This window comes from Camarhynchus parvulus, chromosome 1A (genome assembly GCF_901933205.1).
Source record: "Camarhynchus parvulus chromosome 1A, STF_HiC, whole genome shotgun sequence".
Taxonomy (NCBI): domain Eukaryota; kingdom Metazoa; phylum Chordata; class Aves; order Passeriformes; family Thraupidae; genus Camarhynchus; species Camarhynchus parvulus.
In genome coordinates this window covers 23,361,479-23,387,300 of record NC_044586.1, presented here as the reverse complement: position 1 = coordinate 23,387,300, position 25,822 = coordinate 23,361,479, and the positions used below count along the sequence as shown (strand labels likewise).

The following is a 25,822-nucleotide window of genomic DNA, read 5'->3' as shown; positions in this document are numbered from 1 at the left end:
GGCGCCGCGCAACGCTTGTGGGCGCATTCATGGAGCTTATGGGCGGGACACCGTTTGGCACGGGCGGGGTCACTGGTGGTGGGCGGGACCAGATCGGTTGTGGGCGGGACCAGATAGGTTGTGGGCGGGGCCTCTGTCGGGCGGGGCGGGCTGGAAGGTTCCGCGGCTGGTGGGCGGGGGAACGAGCGCGTCTGGGCCGCTGCCGTGCCGCCATGGACTCGCGCAAGCTGAGTGAGCTGCGGGCCTTCGTCCGGCTGTGCAAGCAGAACCCCGGCCTGCTGCACAGCCCGGAGCTCGCCTTCCTCCGCGAGTGGGTGGAGAGGTCGGTCCCGGGCCGCGGAAGGAGGCGGCCGTGAGGGGCGAGGGGGGAGGGGTGTTGTGGCGCGCGACGCGGTGAGGGGAGGGGGCGTGTCTCCTGAGCGCGTGCCGGCGCGCGGGCGCGCCGCGTGGCCGGGCCGGGGGCGCGCAGCGTCCCCCTCGCGGGTCCGCTCCGGTCCGTCCGCCCTGCGGCCTTTCCCGCCCTCTCCTCTTCCCGCTGGGGTTACTCCTGGCGCCTTAAAAAGACTTGTTCATTTTTTGTTTTGTTTCGTTAACTCTGGCTATTCCCATTGCAAAAAGCCTGCCCCCCGGCCATCTCAGTGGCTCAGCTTTCCAGGCTGGAAAGCCCCAGAGTGATACTTACTGAGCTAATTCTCGCATTACGCAGCAGAGTTGGCTAGCCTGTCTTAAAAAGGAGCCGAGTTTGTGGGGAGCTGAGTGACGTTGGTTTACATCGTGGTACCCAAAAGCACGAAATACCTGGCAGCTACAGTTCCTGTCCGAAACGTGGTTTGCTCTATGAAGTTTAATGTCTCAAGGTAGTCGAATTCTCCGCTCCCTGTGAGCCATTTAGGTGCCTGCTGTTAGCGCTGCTCATATTCTGTGTGAGCGGGGCCTGCCGTAACAGATGCTTCCCAAATAAAAATTCTCTTTGGGTTCCACCCTGAGAGCCCTGAAGCACGAGGCTGGAAGGGTTGGGATTCTTTGCTGCTGGCAGAGAGCCCACAGAACCCCTGTGTTCAGCTACGGTGCCTCTGCTTGGCTTTTATGGCTGCTGGGCTGAAGAACTCTTGAGAAGTGAGGGATATACTTTCAGGTGCATATGTTAAGCAAAGAGAATTTAAAAGATTTATATCGAGTGACAAGCTGGGATTTGTTTTAGAAAATTCGTGTTCATCTTAAACAGCAGAGTTTTGTGTGTATAGATGTATATATATCTACATATATGTAGAGAAGTAGACACTGGCATTTCACAATGCGTCCTATAATGAAAATGGCTACAATTAAGTGTTTTTTTGTGGATTTTTTTCAGTGATATATAAATTTTTTTATGCATCTGAATAGTATTGTGCTTGTAAAACCACTGGTATTTAACTGAGCTTGGCTTTGCAGTACTGACAGTAGATATACCTCTGCCTAGGAAGGAGGTGGATGTCTGTCTCATCCTACTGCAGGTCTTTTATTCCTTTGCTATTGCATAAAATACTTCAGTGCCTTACCCTAGGCTTCTTCCAGTGCTTCTGTTGGGTAAAGGTGTGGACAGGCTGCTTGAAGAGGGAGAGGAAAGAGGAAGAGCACTGACTTCTTTTTTTTTACCTAAGAAAGTATTAGAGAATGGAAAGATGACCATCTGACTTTCTCCATGTTAATGGGAAGGGCTTTAATTTCCAAATTAATTTTTAGAAATTGTATTTGGTGCTTGTCTTATAAATACAGTAATTACATTTAGAGCCATGGAATTTTTTTACATGTAAAATGTCCACTGAATGTCTTGATCTCAAAAGTTAAAAAATACTTCAGAGCAGAGCCTCCTACAGCTCTCTCAAGTTTTCTGGTTTTCTTAATATATTTAAGTTAAATATTTGCCTAAGTATCACACTTGGATGGCTGGTAGTGGTACCCAAATTATTTACCATGCAGAACTGTCTGGAATTCTGGTGGGGTTCCCTCTGCCTTTACATAATTGTTTTGTTTACAAAACCGTTAAGTGCAGAAAAACTGTACAGAACTGTTAAGTGCATTATAAGGCCTGATCATTCTTTGGAAACTGCTTTAAACAGCATGGCCTGCCTTCAGGTGGGAATAAACTCAATAATTCTTATATCTCTGTCTGGTTTACCTGTCTTAATCTGAAAGACATAATTTTGTTTACTTAGGTAGTGTTAAGAGTGATTAGAATAATGACTATATTATACTAAAATCCATCATTAAATTTTTTACTAAAATTCTGCTAATTGCTTTGATTTATTTTTCCTTAAACCTAGTGATTCTAATTTAAATTTTGCTAACTACTCATGAAGCCAGAATGGGATGCTTTATTTCTTATTAGCTGTTAATTTTGCATCAGTAACCTTAAGTCTTACTTGTTGTTTTCTAACCCTTATTCTGCCTAGCTGTTGTATTTAACTTCTGTATTGATCTTCTTTGTAGAGAAAGCATAGGGTAATGCATGAGTGTGTTTGGAAAGTGTTTTGACATTCCTTTGATCAAGCCCATTTTTCATAATTGCATAAAAATACAAATGTTTTACTTGAATTATTATGAAATGAGTCATTAAAGGAAACACATTTCAAAACCATGCAATTGAACAAAGAAACAATAGCAATCTTTAAAAATGAAGCATAGAATCCCTAATTGATGAATAAGGCTTTTTGCCTTTTTTTTGTTGTCTTGTTCAAATAGGTTTTTACCCTTTTGAATTCACGGTAATCCAATTTCTCTCTGAAGATAATTTTGCTGTCAATAATAAAAGTGGTTGCAGAAATCACACTTGCATTTCTTCCAACAAGTCATAAATGTGACACTTTTCATGGCCCCGATGAGTGGAAATGTGCAGTCACTGTTGCAATGGAGTCCTGACAACTCCCAGTTGTTACTGGCATCAGACACTAAACTCTTTGTGTGCCTTGTGTGTGTCTGTGCTTTTTCTACAGCTCAGTACCTGCCTTTTCCTACAAGAGTGTCTTGTGTTTCCATGTACTGCTGAGGTTTAATATATTCCAAACTTTGCATCTATGCCTGCTGTGTATTCAGTCATTGTTATCAAATACTGCATTAAGAGACTTTAGAGTAACTTGCTTTTGAGTTATTTGAGTTATTATTTAAACTGTAGTTTAAATAGAGATCACCAGGATAGCAAGAATATTCTCGCGTACTGTGAGTGAAACTGTTTAGCCTTGGCAGTTCATGAAATAGCATATTATAAAAGATGCATGTATATTTGTAAACATTTCTCAAACTGAACTAAATTTGGGTATTTTTGGAGGGATATGAAGAGAGCAGAGGAGACTGACTCAATTGTTTCAGTCTTGAGGTGATTTAAGTTTTCAGACTTAAAACCAGCTAATACCATGGATGCTAGCTATTAACTCGGTTAAAATGCTTTGTAATTTGTAGTTTTCTTTATGCAGAAGAAGAGTTCCAAAACTTCACTAGATGGTCCCTGTAGTCCTCTCCTTGGTTTCTAGAGACTGTGGGAGTTATGTGTTCTATTGTCAGCCTGGGCAAAAATGTAGGAGGAACTTTGGAATTTAGTTAGTCCATGTTTTTTGTTATCTGCCTGGCTGGATAACGATTTCTCAGACTGCAGTTGTTTAGTCCTTGCAGTGTAACTTTGATTAGTCACTTTAATGTCAACATCCCAGGGACACAGAGATTGTTGCAATAGCTTCAGAACATGCTGGTGTTTGTCACTTGTTGGGGTTTTGTTGGTTGGATGGTTGGTTGGTTGGTTTTGGGTTTTTTTGACAGTTTTTTTGTGTAAATGAGAAGCAGTTTTATGCTGTTTGCTTGCCTTTCGGTGTAGGGCCTTGTGCCAGGACCTGTCAATCCTGCCAACTCCTTCTCCAACTCCTTTTACCCTTTCTCCCCCATTCATTCCTATCCCTGTCCTATTCTGCCTCATTCAGGTTTGTTTTCAGCCAGTTTGAGGCCTGACTCTGAGGTGCTGCTGAGAGGAGGGAGGAAAGAGGGGAGAATGAACTGCGGTAGCTTAAGAAGTTATAACTTTTCATCCTTGGGATACAGTTTTTTGTTGCACTAATTCCTGAAAGCAGATAGTCCTACATCCTTCCAATTCCTCCTGCCCAACCCTGTTTAGTCACCTCCTCCTCTCCCTTCTATCCCATCTAAGCAGTTGTGTGGGGCTCCAAGGAGTTGGTTGTTGAGTTCATGGAAACATTTTTATTGAAAACTATCAGTAGGTGGAAATGTGGGGCAGGGGATGGCTTGGAATGCTATTCCTTGTGGTGTGCTGTCATAGGTATGATTAGATGTTCTATCTAAGAGCTGTAGAATCCAGCATCTGCTTATTCCTGGCTGCTAATCAAAGTCAATAGCATGTGGAAGTTTATTCTATATTGACAGGATGCTATCTCCACCAAGATTGCTCCTTAACTGTGGCACAGGAGAGGCAGGAATATTGCAATGTGTAAGAGAAATGATTTTTTTTTCTAGGCAACAGGGTTTTATTAAATTGCATAGGCATTTTAGGCTGTTCTCTTTAATTGTTTGACCTCTGTTGAAAAATCTAATTTTAATAATATCTATAATCATAATATCTAGTTTTGATTCAAACACAAGTTGCATTTAAAGGAGAAAGTCCATTTGAGCCAAGAGGCAGCTTTTCCTTGTGAGAAGGGGTGGGTGGGTGAAGGGTGATGCAAGTGAGCACAAGTTTCAAAGCAGTTGTACAACAGTGTGCATTGCACTACACTGAGAAAAGTGTGGGGGATGTGTACTCTGCTTACTGCTTTGATAGTGAAATGAATCATCATGTTTTGTGTTACAACAAAAAGCTGACATTATCAGGATTTGAATCAATAAAATACATGCCACTATTTTGATAATCTTGCTGTTTTCTTTTGTCTTTTCTCTGTTTTGCTGAAAAGTATGGGAGGCACAATACCACCTGCTCCAGCCAATGCCTCCACAGAGGACACAAGTAAGGTGAGATATGAAGAATTTATCACTGAAAAATGATGCTGGCAAAATTACTGAGAAGCAGAAGGGGGAAATTTGCTGTCAGTTTTCACTCAGATAGGGGGGGTGAATGTGAGAGTTCAGTCTGAAGCCTGCCCATTGTGTGTTTTAGATTACTTGTTACAGATGGCTTCGTAGTTAATTTCAAGTGTTATCATGCTCCATTTCCCTAATCCTGAATGCCTGATGTTCTCTGTAATGCAAATGTTATACAGAGTCTTGTCTCTTTTTTTTTTTGGTTTGTTCTCTCTTGTCTGTTTAGAAACCATTTCTCTAGTCATTAGTGGATTATATTATAATCTTTTCATGAGAAGAAGTATTAACAAGCATGATAAGTAATGAAGTGATCAGTAGAACTATCAAATTTTTAAGGCACTATTGTGGAAGATCTTGGCTTTTGTTGATTCATTTTAAGGGAGAAAATAGATTTGCCTTGTACATATTTATATCAGGATTTTTTCAAGTTTGAAAAACTTTTGGAAAAAAGATGTTTTTTAATTTTATTAACGAGACAGTGGATGCTGGAATTACTGGCCAGTTAGAGCAATATGGAGGGATTGTGTGTATGTACTGAATATAGTCTGTGACAAGAGAAGTATAAAGACAAGCAGCTTGTATCTGTGAAAATAGACAGGTTGTGCTAAGTTATGGAATTCAGATGAAATTTAGTTAGAAGTCAATTAAAGATTTCAAATTTTTGAAAAAATATTCTGTGTAAAATCATGCTATATTCTATGGCAATAATCTCAGACCTTGGCAAATGAAAGCAATATTTAAATCACTGTCATCAGCTTATTGTTCCCTGCTAAAGGACATTAGCTTAATGGTATTAAATTGAGAGAATTTTTGATCCAGAGAATGTGTGAGGGAAGGCAGGAAAATTGGAAGGGTTGGTTAGTAATCACTGCAAATCTGAATTTGAATTGGATGTTATTTGGATTATTTGGTTTTGGTTTTTGAATTACAAAATTTGAAGGACCAGCTTTACCAATAATAGAAGTTCATGAGTCCAGATTTGGACTCTGAAATATTTGCATACATGATAGGTTTAATCTGAGAGGAGGGAAAAGGAGATTAGTATCTTAAAAATAAAATAGTTCAGCTGTACCACAATCTGATTTTTCTAAGACATTGTTATTTATGAGAGTGGAAATAGAGCATTGGTCAGAAATAATGTGTGCTTACAAATCTGTGTCTCTCTCAGGGCAAAGCAGAGGAACACCCAGAGGAGCCTGTTAAACCACCTGAACCAGAAAGTGAAGAGAGTGACTTAGGTGGGGAAAATAGTGACTTGATTGCATTTTGCCAATCTGAAAATGATTCTGAAAATCCTGTCTCTATAGATGGAACTTAGTCTTGCTTTTTGTTCTTCCCCCAGAAATTGATAATGAGGGAGTGATTGAACCAGACAACGATGACCCTCAAGAAATGGGAGATGAAAATATGGAGGTAAGCAAATTTTCAATGTAGCAGTAGGAAAGATAGGAGGGTTTGAGTGTAATCAAGGATAGCAGCTGAGCGGGGATGAATACTCTATTATCTGTGTAACCAGGTGTTGTTTTGCCTCATTTTCTTCTAAACAGAAAACTTTCTGGCTTAAAATCACATTCTTTTCCTTTTCAAGGTTAGAGTCAATCAAAAAGTTCCATGTGGATGATCAGGTCAGAAAATGCCAAAGAAGTTTATCAAAACACCCGTCCAAACTAGATATGTAGAATTCTACCATTACTCAACTTAGCTTTCAAGTGTTTTATAGCTAAAAATAATGTTGACTAATGTCTTCAGACTGAAAGCAAAGGTTTTGTGGGGTTTTTTGACCTATGATTTCAATGCAAATTAAAATTAAGGTTCTGGAATTGAACAACTGGAGCACTTTCTCCATTGGCGAGGTCTTAGTGAGGTAATTTTGGCCTGGACTCTACAGCTTTTGGGGTTTGTGTGTATGTTTTTCATTTTATTTTGTTAGGTAACTGAAGAGATGGCAGATCAAGCTAATGAAAAGAAGATGGAAGCAATAAATGCTCTCGGTGAAGGTGATAAATTGTTTTTTAGTACTTATTCAGGCACATTTGTTTTGGTTTTCCTCTTACAAAAAAGAAGGTGAATATCTTGGACCATTGTGAATGCTTTTGAGGAGGAGGGAACATGCTTCTTGTTGGATACCCAAAATTATCTAGAACTTGAAAGCTTCTTCAAGTACTGTTTTTCCAATGTAGCCATAGTTTAGGGAAAGGTGGAAGGGGGAAGGAGGTACTACAGCATCTTAATTACAAATTGATCATGAAAGTAATTCCCTCCATATTATGTTTAGTGTCTCTAGTGGTTTGTCTTAATGCAGTGAAAAGGTATAGAGTAAAGATGTGACATTCTGTTTGATTGCATTCAAAGTTAAATATACAAATTTAACTGGGAAAATATCTGTTCTCTTCAGGCATTAATTTTGGCGTTTGTACTTCAGTAACCTAGCAAGATGGAGAAAGTGATTTTTCTTTGTTGCTAATCTTCTAAGAAGTGTTTAGGCACATAACGCTGTGTAAGGCAGGTTTGGGAATTCAGATGTAATTTCATTACATAATCATTGAAACTTCACCGGTATTTGTATTTAGGGGACCTTCAGAAGGCTGTTGACTTGTTCACAGAAGCTATCAAGCTGAATCCTTGTTTGGCCATCTTGTATGCCAAGAGGGCAAGGTGAGTCATAACCTAGTGATTTATGTTTCTGCCTCTTCTGTTATTCTCCTTAAGGAGCCTAAGTATAAGGCAACTTGAGGATCTGTGTAAACTTCAACCACAGGAAGGAAAGGGAAGTGTTCATTTAATGCAGTTTCTCTTCTATTTGACTCACCAGATTTGCTGTAGCAGCCTTATAAAGGATCTTGGTAAGAGAGTAAATAACAGAATGGTGTTCCAAAATGCATTGTGGTAACATTAAGGACACTTTGCAGGAGGCACCCTGGCAGTCATGCTCGCACTGCCTGAGCTGGGACTGAAGCACCTTTGCAGCTACACCCCCCGCACTCACACAGTCACATCAGGTTTCCTTACTGTCTTGACCCTGGGTTTCCCACAGCAGACTCTCAGACATCTGGATCCTTCAAATACTTGAATCATGGTGCAATAACAAATTAACAGCTTGAGCTGGTGCCTCTGAGGAGGGATTCCTCCTCAGGAAAGCTTTGGGCTTTTATACCTTTGCAGTCTGTGCTTGTGAAAGTCTGAGGTCATGGGCTCCTGCTGTGTGTGAGTGTCCAGTCACCTGGCTGGGCCACAGGTCCAGGTGCAAAGGTTGACACCAGTTCTTGCCTGGGGCTCTCACCACCTGGAGTCCAGTCTTCAGCTGACACTGCAGCTGCACATGGAGTATTCCTGCACTGAAAGTATTCCTCAGCAATAGTGCTTTTGGTATGTTGAGGTAGAATAATGCTGGGTTACAAACACTTGTAAACTCTGAAGTGTATTGTAGGATTAAGATGATGATTGAAGTGACACTGTTTAGATGCAAACTTAGTTAAGAATCCTGTGAATTCTCTCCCTGTTGTACCTGCTAAATGAATTTGTTAGTGGACCAGGTTCTGTTCAACAGCTGTATGTTTGAACAGGGCACATCTGTATCTCAGCCTATTCTCCACCCACCTTACTGCTACTTACATCTACCAGACTGCAGATGATGCTTTGGGAACTTTCTAAATTCATAATGAACAAACATCTTTATCTTCCTGATTCTTCAGGAAGGCTTGCCAAGTATGCGTTGCAGAAGGAGATTTTTTTTTCTGTTCTTACACAAAGGACCACTAATTATGGATGATATGATAATTTAGTGGATCTTTCCCATAGCAATTTTATTCAAAGAGAACATAAACTTTAATAAGATTAATTAGTGTCCTTTGTAATACAAAATACTGTTCCATTGTAATCTATCTTGACCGGTACTTGCCTTGCTGTTTTTTTCCTTTCCATATCAAAGTTTTTGCATGTAACTGTTTTCAAATACATGTAAAAGGAAGATGTAGAATTAGATGTAGATGTAGAAGTTCTGGCATGGAATATATTGGATATTGAATACTTTTGTCAATTCAGGAATGTTTTTTAGTGTTTCCTTGAGATTTTTAATTTTAATTAATTGAACCCCCTAAAGTGCTACTCTACTAATTAGTCTGATATGCTTGTGTGGTGTAAAATTTTCAATTTTTACATTTCACTGACAAGGGGTTGGGGCTTCTTGCTGAGTTTGTGTATGTTTTGATGCTTTTGATTTTGATGATTCATGTCCTACCTCCTTTTCCTCATGACTCTAGCTGTTGATCATTGTAGCCTGTGTAACTCCTCATATCCTCATGCTTTCTTTGTGTTACTGTGTTAAGGACTGTGCAATATGGTATGCAGAATATTGTTTTGTTCAAATTGCTGGCCGCCATTGGCCATAGACCCCAAGCACCATGGGGCTGTCCTTTGCATTTCTGTATCCTCTCATCTGCACTGAAGTTACTCTTGCTGGTGAGACTTGAGTCTGAACAACTAATGCTTTCAGTTCTTGCTCATGAGTCACCTATAGTGCTGGGAGGGTGAGACTAAATTTTAGTGACTTTGTTATCTATGTTACTATGAAATCTTTTTGAGCTCAGCTCTTCAAATGCGTTATCTCACTAGCTTGCCTGTTAGTCATCCGAAATTGTTTCCAGCTTAAGTTAGTAACTTGGTATTTCAATATGTATGATAAATGTTCTTGTTCCCACAGTGTTTTTGTGAAACTACAGAAGCCAAATGCTGCCATTAGAGATTGTGACAGAGCCATCAAGATTAATCCTGACTCGGCACAGACCTATAAATGGAGGGGGAAAGCACATAGGTAATGAACTGCACCTGTACTTGATATTATCTTTACTTGGGGGGAATAGTTTTGTTCACACATTCTCTCCTTCTCTGTGCCTCTGAACTGTTTGTCTTGTACCTTGTAGCTGTGAGCCAAGAAACCATTCTGCTGAGTATGTGGCTTAGAGAATAGAAAGGATGGTGATTTATTGATGGCAATTTATGAGTAGCTCTCCTGGTGCTGTTTCCCCTCCACTCACCCTTCCTCTCTCATCTTCTAATGGCTTACTGCTTTTCTGAATAACATTTTGTAATTATTTGGTAAAGATAGTGAGATCTAGGACTGCTTGTTTTATTTGTTTGGAGGTCTTTTGTTTTCACTTGTTTGGGTTTTTTACTGACCTATAATTCTTGAACATTTCTCTGCTGTCCTTTTCCCTTAGACCCTGAAGCTCTTTTACATAGTAAATTGAAGTGCCTGGTTATTAGGGAACCATTTGTTGCAAACAATATAATTATTTTAAGTGGTGTTAGGCATCCCATCAACTATAGTTAAATTTTTTTCTTTTTAATAACAATAAATCAAGAAAAAAGGTGACAATTCTTGTGGCTTATATAAAAGTGGAAGAAGTAAGTGCTAATATAACTTGGAAAAAAGCATCTTAGACAGTGTTTGGAGAATAGTTTGTTAGTGTCTGCAGTTTTAATTTACAGTATGAAGCCTAAGAGTGGGAATACTGGGGAATTGTTTGAATTAATACCTCTGTGAGCAGAAGTGCTTTCACCATTTAGTAATACCACCATTTGCTTAAATTTTTGATTGTCAAGAGTATGTATAAATTAATAGTAAAGAAGTGTGCACAGAGGCTAACATGACTGCTTTAATTAAGATGCGGTGCATCCAGTCATGAGGTTTGAGTGCTGAATAAGAGGGTTCACTTAAGCCTGAGGTTGTAGTAGTGCTTCATGTGTTTAGCTAGGGTACCCTACTCCCTGTTAGATCATTCTTTATAGCAGACAATGATGACATGATCTCATGGAGAGTTTTTTACTTATTGTTACTTCAAAAAAAAGTTACCATAAGGATATGAAGCAAATAAGTGTCCTCTAACAGTATTGTAGTGTGCAGCTTAGAGGAATCACCATGGATCTTAAACTCCTTGTAGCTCTAGGTAAAATTTCTGACTGATGCACGGTTAAATGCTTTGAAGAGCTGCAAGTGTTCAGTTTTCCCTTCTGACTGTTGGTGTCTTCTGAATTCCAGACTTCTTGGTCACTGGGAGGAGGCTGCTCATGATCTTGCATTAGCTTGTAAACTGGATTATGATGAAGATGCAAGTGCCATGCTGAAGGAGGTGCAGCCAAGGGTAAGTGGGGAGGAATGTTGGAGGTCTTTCCTGGATTTGTCTGAATGACACAGCTGCCTTCATATTCGACAACAGGCATTGTCTGGAAGAAATGTGTTTGTATGTGTTCCAACACTTCAGACTGAGTTTATAAGTACTTCTGTCTTTAGTAATAGCTGTTTATGGCAGTGTGTAGAGAAGTTGAATGTGTGGGGCTGGGCATGTAACAGAAATATGAAATATGTTCATTTTTCAAATTTTAACAGAAGAATCTGAAGCAGTTGAAGTTTGCCAGGTAATTTAGAATCTAGACTAAAAACCTTCTGAAAATCCAGAGATATCTGATAATTGATTTTTTTCCCCAGGATATTTGTGAGTTGATCAAAGCTTTGACCTTAAGCACGTTTTCCAAAGGAAGCATTTTGCTGTGGTTTGTACTTTTATTAGTCAGCCCCATGAGGGCAGCCTCAGCTCTGCACAGCTGGTTTTCAGCTGTTCTCCCCTGGCTGACCCCAGCAATCTTCTAAGGAGAAGCTTCTGTAACGCCATTGATAGCAGGCTTTCTTTTTCATGTTTTTGCTGTTCCTTTGAACTGATTGACACACCACAGATGGCAGCTGTTGCATTGTATTGGATTTACGTAGGAAGTTTGGGGGAAGGTGGAGGCTGCAGGGCTGACCTCTTGTAAGGAGAGACCTGAGGCTGCCCATCTGTCAGAGGGGGCCAATTCCAGCTGGTGCCAAAGCCCAGCGAGTCAGTGATGCCAGTGGTGCTTCTGTGATATTTAAGAAAGGGTTGAAAAATACAGTGTAACAGCTGTGAGAGGGAAGCAGTAAAGAAGAAAAATAAGAGAGAAGCAACCCCTCAGACACACCCAGATCAGTGAAGAAGGAAGTGGGAGGAGGTGTGCTAGGCGTGGGAACAGAGATTTCCCTTCAGCCACTGGAGAAGGTCATGGTTAAGCAGGTTGTCCTTCTTGAGCCCATGGAGATCCACAGTGGGGCAGATCCACCCTGCAGCCCATGGAGGATCCTATGAGAGAGGAGGTGGATCTGCCTTGAGGAAAGCTGCAGCTCATGGAGAGTTCCCTGGAGCAGGCTCCTGGCAGAAGCTGCAGCCTGTGGAGAGAAGCCTACACAGAAGCTGGTTTTGTGGCAGGAGCTGCAGCTCATGGGAGACCCATGGTGGATCAGTCTGTTGTTTAAGCGCTGTACCTTGTGGGGACAGCCACACTGGAGCAGTTTGTGAAGAACTGTATCCTGTGGGGCAGGAAAAAGGTGTGAAAAGGGAGGAGTGGCAGAAAATCAGTGTTATGAACTGATGGTGGCCCCCATCCCACTGTGCTCTTCAGGGTGGAAGAGAGGGGAATGAAGCAGTAAAGCTGAGCTTTGGGAAGAAGGTTGCTTTAGTTTTATCTTTGTTTCTCATCATCCTGCTCCATTGTAATGGGCAATAAATTAAATTAATCCTCCCCAGGTTGAGTCTATTTTGCCCATGGTGGTAGTGGGTGAGTGATCTTGTCTTCCTCTCAAGCCAAGAGCTTCTCCATCTTGTTTTTCTCTTCCTGTCCTCTTGAGGAGGGGGGAGTGAGAGAGTGGCTTAGTGAGCATCTGGCAGCCAGTCAAGCTTAAACCCCCACATGCATAAACATTCCTGTGTCTAAGAATTCAGCTTTCAGCTTTTCTACCATGTCTTTGCTGTCTCCAGCAAAATGACAATGGAAACCATTTTACAACCTATTAGGCTTCTGTTTTGGAGACTATTGATCTGTGGTTAATTTAATTAGGTCTTAGGTCTCAACTGGTTTTCATAAAAAGTAATACTTAATGCTTGGCTGAGGAGGAGCCTTTTCTTTTCCAGTTAATCTGCCTGAGCACAGAAACAGCAGAGTGAGTACATGTGATACATTGATGTGCAGTTGCTAACTGCATGGGAATTTGTGTATGTAGCTCTAGGAAAAACATAGGATCTTTCCATGATCCTATTTTCAAAATCTTTAGTAAGTGAAAATGATGTGTTCATCTAATTCATTCACTTCAAGCTTCCCTAGAATTTTTTACTTTGTAGCACTTTCACCTAAAAGTCTAAGTCAAATTCTAAAAACCTTTAGTTCATTTTGAGATATACTTAGAAATCACAAAAATCTAAGATTTGGAAAACAACACTTACCTCTCTCTTAATGAGCCATTAAATGTCAGTGACATCAGCATCTGATAGCAGGTACTGCATTCACTCCCTATCATTCTTGCTGCCCCTGTCGTGTTTGTGAGGGTTCCCAGGACAAGGTGAGAGATGAGAATTTGACTCCATGTTCTCAGAATGCTGATTTATTATGATATGATATGATATTATACTAAAACTATACTAAAAGAAAGGATACATCAGATGGCTTAGCAAGAATGATAATGAAAGTTCGTGACTGACTCAGAGTGTGACACAGCTGGATGTGATTGGCCATTAAGAAAAACAATTCACATGGAACCAATCAAAATTCACCTGTTGGTAAACAATGTCCAGACCACATTCCAAAGCAGCAAACACAGGAGCAGTAATCAGATAATTATTGTTTTCATTCCTCTCTGAGGCTTCTCAGCTTTCCAGGAGAAAATCCTGGGCAAAGAGGATTTTTCAGAAAATATCATGATGACACTGCCTCCACTGTGCTTTCTCTGGCAGATGCACTCCAGGAATAATGTAGTGTGGAATGAGTATCTCCTAACTAAAATAAGTTGTATCAAATTTCTTCTATTTAAAAAGCAATTTTTTCCTTTAAAGAATAAGAGTATTTCTCCAAAAGAATACAAGAGTATCCATTGTCTAAGTAGTATCTTTGTTCTTGCACCCGGATTTTGCTGTGTGTTTTTCACTTACAGGAATGTTACAGAGTAACCATCATACACTATTTTTGAAATCATGAAACATTTTTGCAATTATTTATAAGGATATCTTCTGTTTTGGGAAACCAGTGCTGCCATTAATTCTGTTGTTATAAGGAGCCCTGAGTGAGGAGCCTTGGGAAGTTCATTGTGAATTCTTCTTTCACTGGGACTATAGATTTAATACATTTGGGGAAAAAGTTAGTAAAAGGAAGCAAACTTCCTCCCCGCCAGCCTTTTCTTGGGTTGATTGAGGAATTATTTGCTCTGCTTGTTTTGGTCTGTACATGCTGTAGAGGCATCTGAAAGAGCAATAACACTACCTAGAAAGAGTGTGTGTGCAGTGGGACTTATACTTCCTATTGTGCCTTTTTCCAGGACAGTTGCTGGTTTTAGCCCCAGAGAAATCAATATTTCAGCATAAAAGCATAGAGGGACATGGGATAATAACATGTTCAAGTTCTAACAATAATGCAAGTCCCAAAACTGCTACCAAAAAAAAATGTTAGAGTGCATGTTCTGGTGAATCCAGTCAGGGTTGAGTAGACATGGATGACTGACTGCCATGGGAAGGAAGTAGTAAATGGCTTCTAAAACAAAGAGGCTTTTAGGATGTGAAATCAGATCTTAGTTTTAACAACTGGTAGAATGGATTGGTTATACTTACATGTGTTTCGTACTGAAATGCATGGTGTGAAATGCTAGAAATGTATAGAAACTCCTATTCCATTGTGACAGGCTCAGAAAATTGCAGAGCATCGACGGAAGTATGAGCGGAAGCGTGAAGAAAAGGAAATCAAGGAAAGACTGGAAAGAGTGAAGAAGGCACGGGAGGAACATGAGAAAGCACAAAGGGTGAATATTCAGGCTTTAATATTTCTTAATAATTTGGACAGTGTTAATTTTGGTTACAATTAATTACAGAGGAAAGAAAATCTTTAAATGCAAGTTTTAAATTTTGGCGAGTTGGTTTCTGTCTTGGTTACTTAACCAATAATGAAGTCTGGAGAAGAAGCCATTTGAGTTCATCTGGTTTTATTGCTTGTGACAAAAGCAGTCTCTGGAATCTCTACTAGTCCTGTATTTCAAGAAGTCAATTATTGTGTGACTATTCCAGAATAGGTTTCACTGGGAGGTTTTAAATTCAGAATAATACTTTGCTTCTCTTCCTCAGTTCCTGGCACAGCTTCCTTGCCTTTTTTTTTTTTTTTTGTGCTTTAATGATGTATTTTAATATGTGGGGGGTGGGAGTTCTAAAAATACAGTTGGGGAGCTAAAACAAATCATACAGTATTAAGTATTTGTATTCAATAGAAGCATACCTTGCATAACTAACCTGCAGTCATGTACAAAATTAAGAATAGACAGAGCAATTTCTTGTCAGTGGCTTTGAAGATAGTAGAGTGCTTTGTTTCTTGTGATGGCAGATCTGCCTGAAACAGTCTCGGCTGTTTATGTTTCTCCTAAACCCAGTTGAGCAGTAGAAAACAGGCTGCATTTCCATTGTTTTGTGTGGAATGATGTGCTTTCATCTGCAGGAGGAAGAAGCAAGACGACAGGCAGGAGGAGCTCAGTTTGGTGGCTTCCCAGGTGGCTTCCCAGGTATTTTATTTTTAAGCGCAAATACTTGAGGCTGTTGTTTCCATATGGAGTACTATAACTGCAGTTTTTATAGCATTTGTTCTCAAGACAGAGAGAAAAATCCTATGTGAAGTTTAGAACTCATATACAAATAACTCTTGGAGCGCTAGTGGTAAGAGGGATGGGATTCTTTCTCTTGAAGAGGATTGATGCTGTGTAGCAAGTAGAGGGAAGACAGAAATCAATAACTGAATAACAGAATGAAAGGATTTAGGTCTGGGAAAACAAAAGAAGCAGAATTTGCTTGATAATATGTTTAAAAATTAGTATAAAAATGTTTTCTAAATTACTCAGGGTGCCTTGAATCCATTTAAGAGCAATAGTTTTAAAGTTGAAAATTTGGATTGAACACGAGGGAAATCTTGTGCTGGTTGCAAGCTGTTGTTAACAGAATAGTTTTTTTAAGAAGGTAGTCCAGATTACCTTATAGAAAAGTTATCCTTGACAACTTCACAAAAACTAGGCTTTCTATGTTGTACAATGAACTGGAGAGAAACAAAAGTACTGATGCTCTTGAAGATTGAGATGTAGGTGAGAGTTGAGATGGGCTGTGTGTGTTCCAACTGGATCAGCAGCCAGATGGAGACCAGATATGTGTCACGCTCAGCACAGCTGGGGAAGCTGCAGAATGAGGATTCTATAAGAGAGCCTCAAGCATTTTGCTTCAGGGATGTTTTTCTCTTGGGGTTTTGTTGGAGTTTTTTCCCATTGGTGGCACAATTTTTCAAAACCTAAAGTTCCTGCCAAATGTGGAATGTGCCTGGGGCATAATACTGAGCTGCTTCTGCCCTGAATTGTTCACCCCAGGCATTCAAATTCCTTGTGTTCCTGAGCTTGAGCCCTACCTCATTTTAGTTAACCAGGAAAAGAACTGTACGTACTACAAGCTTCCTATTCAGCTGGGTTAAAAACATGGATGAAATGAGATGTAGGTCTTAACAGAAAGAGAAGGTGAAGACCCTGTTTTCCATCGAGTGGGGAAGCTGTAGCCATATGGAGGACATGGCTTTAGAGATGTGGCAAGGGCAGTAGGTCTTGGTTTCAGTGAGCATAATTACAGTACGGCTGAGTTGAACATTTTTCTTGTGTTGGATTTTCAGGTGGCTTTCCTGGGGCTGCAGGCATGCCAGGAATGGCAGGTGCGCCAGGTCTCAATGAGATCCTCAGTGATCCAGAAGTTCTTGCAGCCATGCAGGTGAGTATTTGTTAAAGTCAAAGCTACACCTTCTGAATGAGCATAAGGGGAGGAAGGAAGATGTGACCTTTTGGATGGCAATGGGGTGCTTGCTTATTTCTGTTGTAAAATTCTTTCCACATGTGTGACAGCAGACTGTCTGGATTAAATGTTAGCTGTTTTGCAGACTAATGGAAGCTTAATTAAAGATGACACACAAACCCTGCCTCCCGTCTATGGTAGGCAAAACTGTGTGTTATATGCAGTTGTCATCTCTTTTGAGGAAGTCTCTGAAATGGTCCTTTTCCACACATTATAATTCACTTGCTCATTTTGTGAATGCACACACTTTGCAGGGGGATAATTATGCACAAACAAAAAATTTGATGATATTTTTCTTATATTATATATTATAATAATATTGTGATGAGAATTGCTTTTCTCTTAGGAGATTAAATGTTTGAGGTTTTGCCAGAGACAAAGTATTTTTAGAATAGTTCTTCATCTGGCATTTTCTGAAATCATATTCAGAAAGCTTACTTCCCTGGTGGGATTGATTAATTGCTCAGTGTCAAAACTACTTCTACTCAAGAGAAGTATTTCAACAGATTAAAGGGAACATGTCTGACAACACCATTTTAAGGGCAGGTGGGCTAGAAAAAGTCAGAGCTATGTGGTTACATTTGCATTCTAATATGATCAAGTACAAAACTGTCTTTTTTTCTTTTTTCTGGATTGCTGTGAGTAGAGTTACATATTGTCCTCAGCTCATTGAAATAAAGGCATCACAAAGGAAGCTTATTCAGTATGCCCTGGAATCACAAAAAAACATCACTTTCCATGCAAAAGTTCATGGGTTTGTTCCCTTAATGGTTGATGATATCGAAAAACACACCTTGACTTAGGCTGCCGCAGTCACCAGTGTTGGCTTACATGCAAACCATGCAGAAAGGGCCCTTGATTGTAGCTGTCTTCCTTACCTGGCTACTTCCTGCTCTAACACTGCAGTTTGTGGTGAGAGGTTGCTGAAAACAGTGTGTAGGTGCAGCTAAATATGAAGTGCTTGTCACATGCCTTTAAGAAAACTCCATTACATGCTGATTACATATGCCCCACCATAGGGCAGGCCTCTTGCAAGAATGTGTGTTGACAGTGTTTTCTGATAATGCAGACAGGCTTTAGCATGTACAGCTATCTAAATATGATTTATTAGAACTTGATCTATGTCTACACTGCCACTTTTTCCTAAAATGTCCAACTCTGCTTTCTGGTCTTTTCTGAATTGGCCCTGTGAGCTCTAGTTTTAAAAGACAGTAGTTTCTACTGCTTGACATCTGCCCAGTGCAGCTATGGAATATGTTGATGGATAATGTAAGCTGGCAGCTATTATGTCTGTTATCTGAGGTAACAAAACAGTCTGAACATACTGGATCACACAAGTCACTCCAAAATTGCTTTGTAACTGTTAGTCTGTAGAGGCTTTTCACAGTGAGGAGTTGGTGCCAAAATGGGAGTATTTTAAGAGTAAAGGCCACTACCTCAGTCTCTTTAGATTTGCTATGATTTCATCATTTTGGAGACTATTCTCCTTAAGTTAACACTGAAATGTGCCTGAGTCTTGTAACATCTCAGTAAACCTGACAACTGTGAGTGCCTGAAGACAAGCCAGATTAAACTGATTTTACTGTTAACTTCATCTTGTCATCCACAGAAGCAACCAAGGAACCAGATATGGCTGCCTGTGGACATGTTTAGGGGAGATATTGCTTGTCATTGGCATAAATCTTACCTGGTGTACGTGACCCTGCCTGGGCAGGGGTGTTGGCCTAGTTGATCTCCAGAGGTCCCTTCCAACCCTAACAATTCTCCGATTTTGTGATCTCTGCAAACCACTGTAAAAACTTCTTTCTTGCGGAAGATTTCTGGTTCCATTACCTGAAGATTTATTTTTTCAGAATTTCTTTTTCTCAAAGCAGCAAAACTTCTCTTGCATTTCTTTTCACAGATTCTTAATGGTAGCAAGTTGAGACTTTTTGCAGTGACTTCTAATGCATGCTTTTTTAGCTCATTTGCCCCTAAGCTTTCTAGTCTCCAGAAAAATTGACTGAAATTTTAGTGTTTTATTTTACTGTTTTGTCTGTCTGGAGGGTTGTCTAGTACTTCATGTCTTGCATATACAACTGCTTTCTCTAGACACATGACATTTGCCTTTTGGAGTCAAATAGAAGTTTTTTCTATAAGAAGTTATGTGTAATATGAACCTATGGATTCCTTATTTGACATGTAGCATATGTTAGACACAGACTTCCAACAAAATGTGTTAAGTTTGAAAAAAAAATAATACTCTTTCTTGGAAGTGATATTTTTCCTTCTGCAACTAAAGACCAGAGCAGTAGAAAACGAAATGTCTCCCTAGCACCCTTAATAGAATGGCTAACATTCCACACCTTACGCACTCAACATTTCTCTCCAGAAATGCTGATATCCTCAGTCTTACACTTTTTTTGATAATATTGCACATCACTGTCGAACCTTGGATGTTATAAGCACTCTCTAAGGTTGAGAGCTTCCAGGGAGTCACAAAAGTACAGAATCACTTACTTGCTGTGAATTTATAGGAAAGTGAAACACATAGCATAAAACTGGATATTTAACATTCATTTAGGAGTGCTTTGACACAAACTAGTGACTAAGATTACTCTGCTTTTTGTTCCAGATTCATATATAACTGAAACCACAGACTTAACAACATGACAATCTTTATAATTATCTGCCCTATTTTGGAATCAATTCAAGATGTCTGAGGTTGTGAAAGTCTGCCTTTTTTCTTTGCATGGGAATCCTGTAAAGTAGAGAGAATGTATCTAATCTCTCCTTTCTGGACTTCAGCATTCTATTTTCCATATACTTTGCAGATTATCTTTTGTGAGGGAGACAACACATTTGTAAATCCTCCCATGAGACTGGACTCTTGGTTCCCAACATGTATAAAATATGACTGAGGTGTGTGGGTGCTTTCAGTAGAGTCCACACCTACCAAATGCAGTTTAGGATCAGACTTGTTGAACAGCTTTGGACTGAGTCTGATGCTAGAATAGATACAGGATGGTGTTATTGTAGCACAGACAGCTCTGAGCACACTGCTTGTGTTGTGATGGTTTCCGAAGAACATGCCTGTAGCAGTGGGTTGGAAGTTTGGAAGCAGTGTGTCTTTTAGTAAAAATACTTAAATATCCTAGAAAGAACAGCAGATGAAATTACAGCTAACATCTGTGATTTGTATTGAACATAATAAACTGCTTACACTTTTGTTGAATTTTAAAAAATTGGAATTTTTTGTAGATACTGTTTATAATGGAAACATTTTTTCAGGCTGACATGTAAAATTGTTACATGCAGAGTCATTATGTTGAAAACATGCGCAGGTAAAACAAGTAAAACCAGTTCAAGTTTGGTGGAGGCCACAGGTATACTAGAAGTATGGGAAAAAGGTATTAATGCTTCTCATACTAAATAGAGAAGATGGAGTTATTTTTTTGGGCACTGACTTTGTTGAACATGTGGATCAACTGCAACACAGTAGTGTGATGAGAGATAACAAGGTTCTTTTCCAAGTGTGAATTCTCTGTGGAGATGAGGAATGACTGAGAATTAGATGCATTTTAAAAGCCAAACATTGCCACATTGTCTGCTCACAACCCAACAGTTTCAGGCTCCTGCTGCTAGAATGAAAAAATGAGAAAAGGATGAGAATCAGCTGTTGCTCAGAGTAGAGTTATCCTATCATGCATGCTACACACATCAAACTCCTACCTCCTTCAAAATGCATTTGAAAGATGCCTGAACAGAAATAATACAGTAGGTGTGGCTGTGTTTGATAGCTCCTGTTCTGGGAAAACAGAAGTCTTATCTGATCCCCCTTCTCATACACTGAACTTGTAGTGTAACAAGTTCAATAATGACTCTGGTGTTTAGTGACACAGCTTTAACAGCATGCACTGTATTATTGGGTTGTCTTCAGAGAATTCTTGCCAGAAGTCTAATGTAGTCTTGTCCTGTAAAAGCTGATTCATATGGAACTACATAATCACTTTTGTAGAGTAGTTTTACAAATGCCCTAATTTTTTTTCTTTTTTTTTCTTCTTTTTGTCCTGCAGGATCCAGAAGTTATGGTTGCATTCCAAGATGTTGCCCAGAATCCAGCAAATATGTCAAAGTACCAGAGCAATCCTAAGGTCATGAATCTCATCAGTAAATTGTCTGCCAAATTTGGCAGTAAACCATAAAATCCCTGGTTCTTAAAAATCATACCTGAATGGCAAGGATTGGATTTGGCTAACCAGTGTTGCAATAAAATAAACCATTTTACCTCTGATCTTCTTAAGAAGAGAAATGGGGTGTTCTGAGGAGAACTGCTCTCTAGCCCCAGGTATTGACTTTATTCAATTATTGGTTTCTAGAACTCAAATTATATTCAGATGACCTAGTTTTCAACCATCCCTTCTTGTCCAACAGTTGCAACCTTTCATTGTAAGTGTTACAGACAGTTTTCTCTGAATTAACGTTTTCATAATAAATTGTAGTATTCCAGGAGTATAAGATAAAAACATGCTATTTTTTTTTTGATTGCTCTCACTGAGCAAAGGGGAAAGAATTTTAACAACTGAAGTCTGTCTTAATCCCCTTAGGACAGAAAAATAGCAAAGGTGGGACAAGTCTGAAGAATTAACTGGATAAAGGAATTGTCCACAAATACAACTTTTTTTTTTAATGGGTGATAGACTTTTTAAAGCTGTTATCAGTATAATCAGGCTAGCTAGTTACACACTGGAACTTCTGGCAGTACTGCAAATACTATATCATTTTGATCACCACAACTGTGCAGCAAAGGTACAGTTCTACCCTTTGCACAACCTGGCATGAAGTACATATTGCTGAGGCCACAGACATTTTGTTAGTTGTTCAGTTCTTGTCCAGCACCTTTAGGTAACATTTCATTTATCAGTCTGGGTATGGGAGAGCAGCTTCCTGTCTGTGCTTGTACTCTTGTCCTTTCCCAGCTGGCAGGCCCTCTGCTGGTTGCACTCACCCTTCCTTGGGGCCATGCTTACCAGGTTGCATCTATTTGGAAACTTTAGGGAAGGAATCTTGTTCCCATCACTACCTCTGTCCCACTGAATGCAAGCCATCCAGAACATGTACATGCAGAGTTACACATTGGTGGAGGGGAGAACACCCAACAAAATTGCAGCTCTGGGTTCTGAGTCGGTTTGGGTTCTTACGTGCTCACTGATTAAAATTTCTTGGTCAAAGTCCTGCTGTCTCTGTAGAGGCTATGACTCTTTCTTCACCACATTCTGTAGTCTTCCATCTTTTCTTGTAGCCTCTTGTTTAAAAAAAAAATCTGTTGTTGTGGTTTCATACCTCCATGGTTTTGAGGCTTGTGATAGAGAGGAAAAGGTGAAGTAATTGGAACAGACAGAACGTTCTTCAAACACATGCATTTATCAGCATGGGTATCTTTGATGCACTGTCTGTCCTCATGATGTTCAGTGGATTTGGCTACCAATAAAGACAATAGTTGCTTCTGTTTGTCTTGGCTAAAACACCTTTATGTGGAAAAAGTGACCATAGTTACCTGTTCACTCCTTGAATTTCAAGGTTTGTGTTACTCTTTTGTAATTCTGTATCTTGAGCCATAACTGATGTTACCATTTTTAAACAAATCTGGTTTGATGTAGGAACTCTACAGCAGTTGCAAAAAAGTAAATCCCCAAATGCTTTTTCTCCTACTAATGACCCTGCACAATGAAATGTGAATCTTTTTGCTTAAGAAATACAGTTCTGAATACTTCTCTTAGCCTTTAAAAATAAAGTATGGTTTTGAAAAACACAGCTTTTTGGGTTTGTGTAACTTTCTGATAAAAACTATTTTGCTTAAATTAAATGTGGAAATGCTTTATTCAAACTGTATGTATAACTTGTGTTTTAAATTGGAACAAAATGCCTAAGGGCTCGTCTTCATGACCGAATGAACTCAAATTACAATTGTGTGTTGCTGTGTGCATGGCTTTTGGTCATAGTCTTCATCTCCCATTCCCAAAAAGAGGTATTTGAAGTAGGTTACCCCTCAATATTGGGTAAATCTTGACTTCTGCATTCAGGCTAGTGCATGTGTTGTGCACAAATTAGAGTATCTTGAATATAGATTTATTCCCTACAGTTTCCTGTTATTCCAACTTGTCTGTTTGTGTCTGTCTTCCCATGAGTAGTCAAAAGTAGGAGGTTACTCCTACCTAATAGAAATGGTCATATCTGTGTCTGCCTGTTTGCTTACACATCAGTTGCCCTTACTGAGAGTTAATTGATACTATAAAAGCATTCTCTTTCATTTTGGTGTTGGCTTTAGGAGTTTAGCTGAATTCTTGTTCTTTGGGAATACACATTCTATGACTCCCTTGGTGTGTGAGCTTTTTTGGTTTTAGTGTTACTCAGCAAGTAAATTGTTGAGCTGTCTGGATTTCGTCTCAGTTCCCTGAGTTGGTGTGTGGACATCTGAGCAGCTGAACTGGTTTGAACTGAAGTGCAAGTGCAGAAAGCTAACTGCACAAGAGATGAGCAAAGACAGGAAGTTCAAATGTGGGATGTAAGTAGCTAAATGAGGAAGTTGTTATTTTCATTGGTTGCTCCTGTATTTACTGGCAGATTCTTCAGGTTATTTGTTCTGTTGAAGCATTGATTGGGGATGGTTGTTGTAAGTGCAGTGGCAATAATCAGCTCTGCTGGCAGTTTGTCTTTGAAAGCTGCAAGAGCATATCCATGTCAGCTGGGACAGAGTGCTGCCAGTCCTACCCCTGGCTCAGGTGTGCCTTCCTGCCTTGTGCACAAGTCCTGCACTGAGCTGTTTGGCTGATCCCATGCCCAGATTCAATGAGCCAGGCTGCCCAGGAGTGCAGTGGGGCACCTGCAGCTGACTGGTAGCAGAGGCTCACAGCCTTGTTCCTATGTGAGTCCTGGTGACTTGAGTGTCCTCTCTGGTTCAGCTGCTGCCCCAAGGGAAAGCAAGTGTCAGCTCAGTTGCCACATCCAGGCTGCTCTAGTTCACAGGGAGTCCTTTTGCATAGTAATGTGGAAAATGCTAAGCTTGGTGCCTTTACCAGAAATTTTTGGAAATTTTATCTCCCTTCATTGTTGGTACTTGTTGAGGTGGCTTGGTTTGTCTTTGTGGGAAGTCAGTGACTGGATGAGTCTCAAAGTTGGATGGAGGCAGGTGGGACAAAGCCAGGTAGAGCAGTGATAGGCCAGAGGAGAATGGGTCAATGAGTATTAAAAAGCCACATAAAGGTAAAGCCTTGTTACAGAAACTGCTTTTTGCAAGTACTATATGTAGTTTAAAATATCTGTCTTTAAATGCCACCTTGTTTTTCTTGTGTGTGACTTTCAGGGCTTTTGTATAAAGCTCATACAAGCCATACTCTTGCATATGCCTGTACATCCCTCTTCTGTGGAATGGAAGGGGAAATAAGATTGTTATGGGAGCTCATGGCACCTGCTGTGCAAGCAGAATCCTTCACCCCTTGGGATGGGAGACTCTGGACATAGCCAGGGGGAGCAGGAGCCAGGTTAGTCTTGGCTGTACCTTCCCATGGATCATGGTGTGCTGCTGACTGGAAGTGTTTGGAGCCTCTTTGAAATCCCCCAGGGCAGGGGGATGCCAGGGCTCGTGGCAGAGGCTGGAGGGTTGTTTCCTCTTTGATCCAGGGTAGTCTGACCTGGCAGCTACTGGTGCTTACAATGGTTGGTAACCTAGAGCTGGAGGGTGGCTCACTAGGAAAACAGTAGCAGTGTTTTCTTCTGATGCCTAGAGAAAGGTGTCCTGTGAAACATATTCAGAGCTCTGCAGAGGTGGGCCTCGACCTTGCTTCACACATGATGGAGTGAGGGCAGCATTGTAAGAAAGTAATTCTGGATTACCAAAGAGCTGGAGTAAAAAATGGTGGTGTCCAATTGAATGCAGGCACCTCCATGTTCAGTACCACAAGACAAATCATAGGAGGTCAGTAGTGATATAAAAAAATGCAAATACAGAGGAAGCAGGAACATTTTAATGTGGCAAATAAATGAAGCAGATCAGGTGGTTGCTGGTAGATCTGAACTATGGAGCAAGAAAAAAACAAGCAACCAGGCAACAAGTCACTGATCACTTTGGGAATCAAAGCTTGGGTGCATCATACCCACTTGATGTGACCCTCACAAACAGGAATTTAAGTAAGACAAACCTTTCCTTGTCCCTGCTGACTGGAGGTCCCAAGGTCCCAGAGAATATAAATACTGAGGACTCTCCTGTAAATCTGAATCTTGATGAATAACCAAATCCAGATGTTCATTTGTAAATTTGCTAACAAAGTGTTACTACTGTATATGTCTGCTTACAAACACACTTTTGAAAGCTGTATCCTAGATGTATGGTCTCAGACAAGCCTGAGATCTTACCAATAAATAAATGTATTTGCAGAATGTGTTACATCTCTTTTTGTTAAGTGGGTTACAACTTTGGCACCTTTGTTGCACAAGATTTTTTTAAATGTATAAACATTTATTTCAGAGGCTACAAGGAATGTGAGTTGCTACTGTATGTAAAGAAATGTGAAGGATTACAGGGTTTAGGTTAGCAGTTTATCTTACAATTTCTTCCTGAAGTATGGCAGCTGCATCAGTCCAGATGGTACACATAATTTTAATGTAACAAAGGTATTCAGAAAAACAAGGTAATTAAAGTAACAAGGAGGTGAGGTCTGAAGCAGGTAGTAGTAAATTGAATTCCATTATTGAAACATTTAGTTTTCTAACAATCTCAGTGGTGGGTAAAGAGTTCTAGAAATGAGTTGAATTTGCATTTCATATTTCAGAAGGAAAAATATTGTAGCTGAAATCATGTAATAACCAGCACAGTGTTC

The 25,822-nt window shown here is 40.0% G+C and overlaps 1 protein-coding gene across 2 annotated transcripts; it reads left to right on the top strand.

Moving 5' to 3' along the window:
- Positions 1 to 153: 153 nt before the first annotated feature.
- ST13 (ST13 Hsp70 interacting protein) lies at positions 154 to 25,379 on the top strand. 2 transcript variants are annotated; one of them, XM_030960112.1, is made up of 12 exons: positions 154 to 322; positions 4,929 to 4,986; positions 6,224 to 6,293; positions 6,398 to 6,468; positions 6,986 to 7,052; positions 7,626 to 7,710; positions 9,755 to 9,865; positions 11,093 to 11,195; positions 14,789 to 14,905; positions 15,589 to 15,640; positions 16,792 to 16,886; positions 21,023 to 25,379. In XM_030960112.1, the coding sequence occupies exons 1-12, from the start codon at positions 213 to 215 to the stop codon at positions 21,149 to 21,151; spliced, it is 1,068 nt and encodes a 355-aa protein (XP_030815972.1). In that variant the 5' UTR covers positions 154 to 212; the 3' UTR covers positions 21,152 to 25,379. The 2 variants fall into 2 exon arrangements, with proteins under 2 accessions (XP_030815972.1, XP_030815971.1); XM_030960111.1 differs by having other exon boundaries at positions 15,589 to 15,652.
- The last annotated feature ends 443 nt before the right edge of the window (positions 25,380 to 25,822 follow it).

Coding starts and splice junctions, on each gene's coding strand:
- ST13 (XM_030960111.1), top strand. CDS start 213: ATGGACTCGCGCAAGCTGAGTGAGCTGCGGGCCTTCGTCCGGCTGTGC. Junction 4,987..6,223: donor CCACAGAGGACACAAGTAAG/GTGAGATATGAA, acceptor TGTCTCTCTCAG/GGCAAAGCAGAGGAACACCC. Junction 6,294..6,397: donor AAGTGAAGAGAGTGACTTAG/GTGGGGAAAATA, acceptor TTCTTCCCCCAG/AAATTGATAATGAGGGAGTG.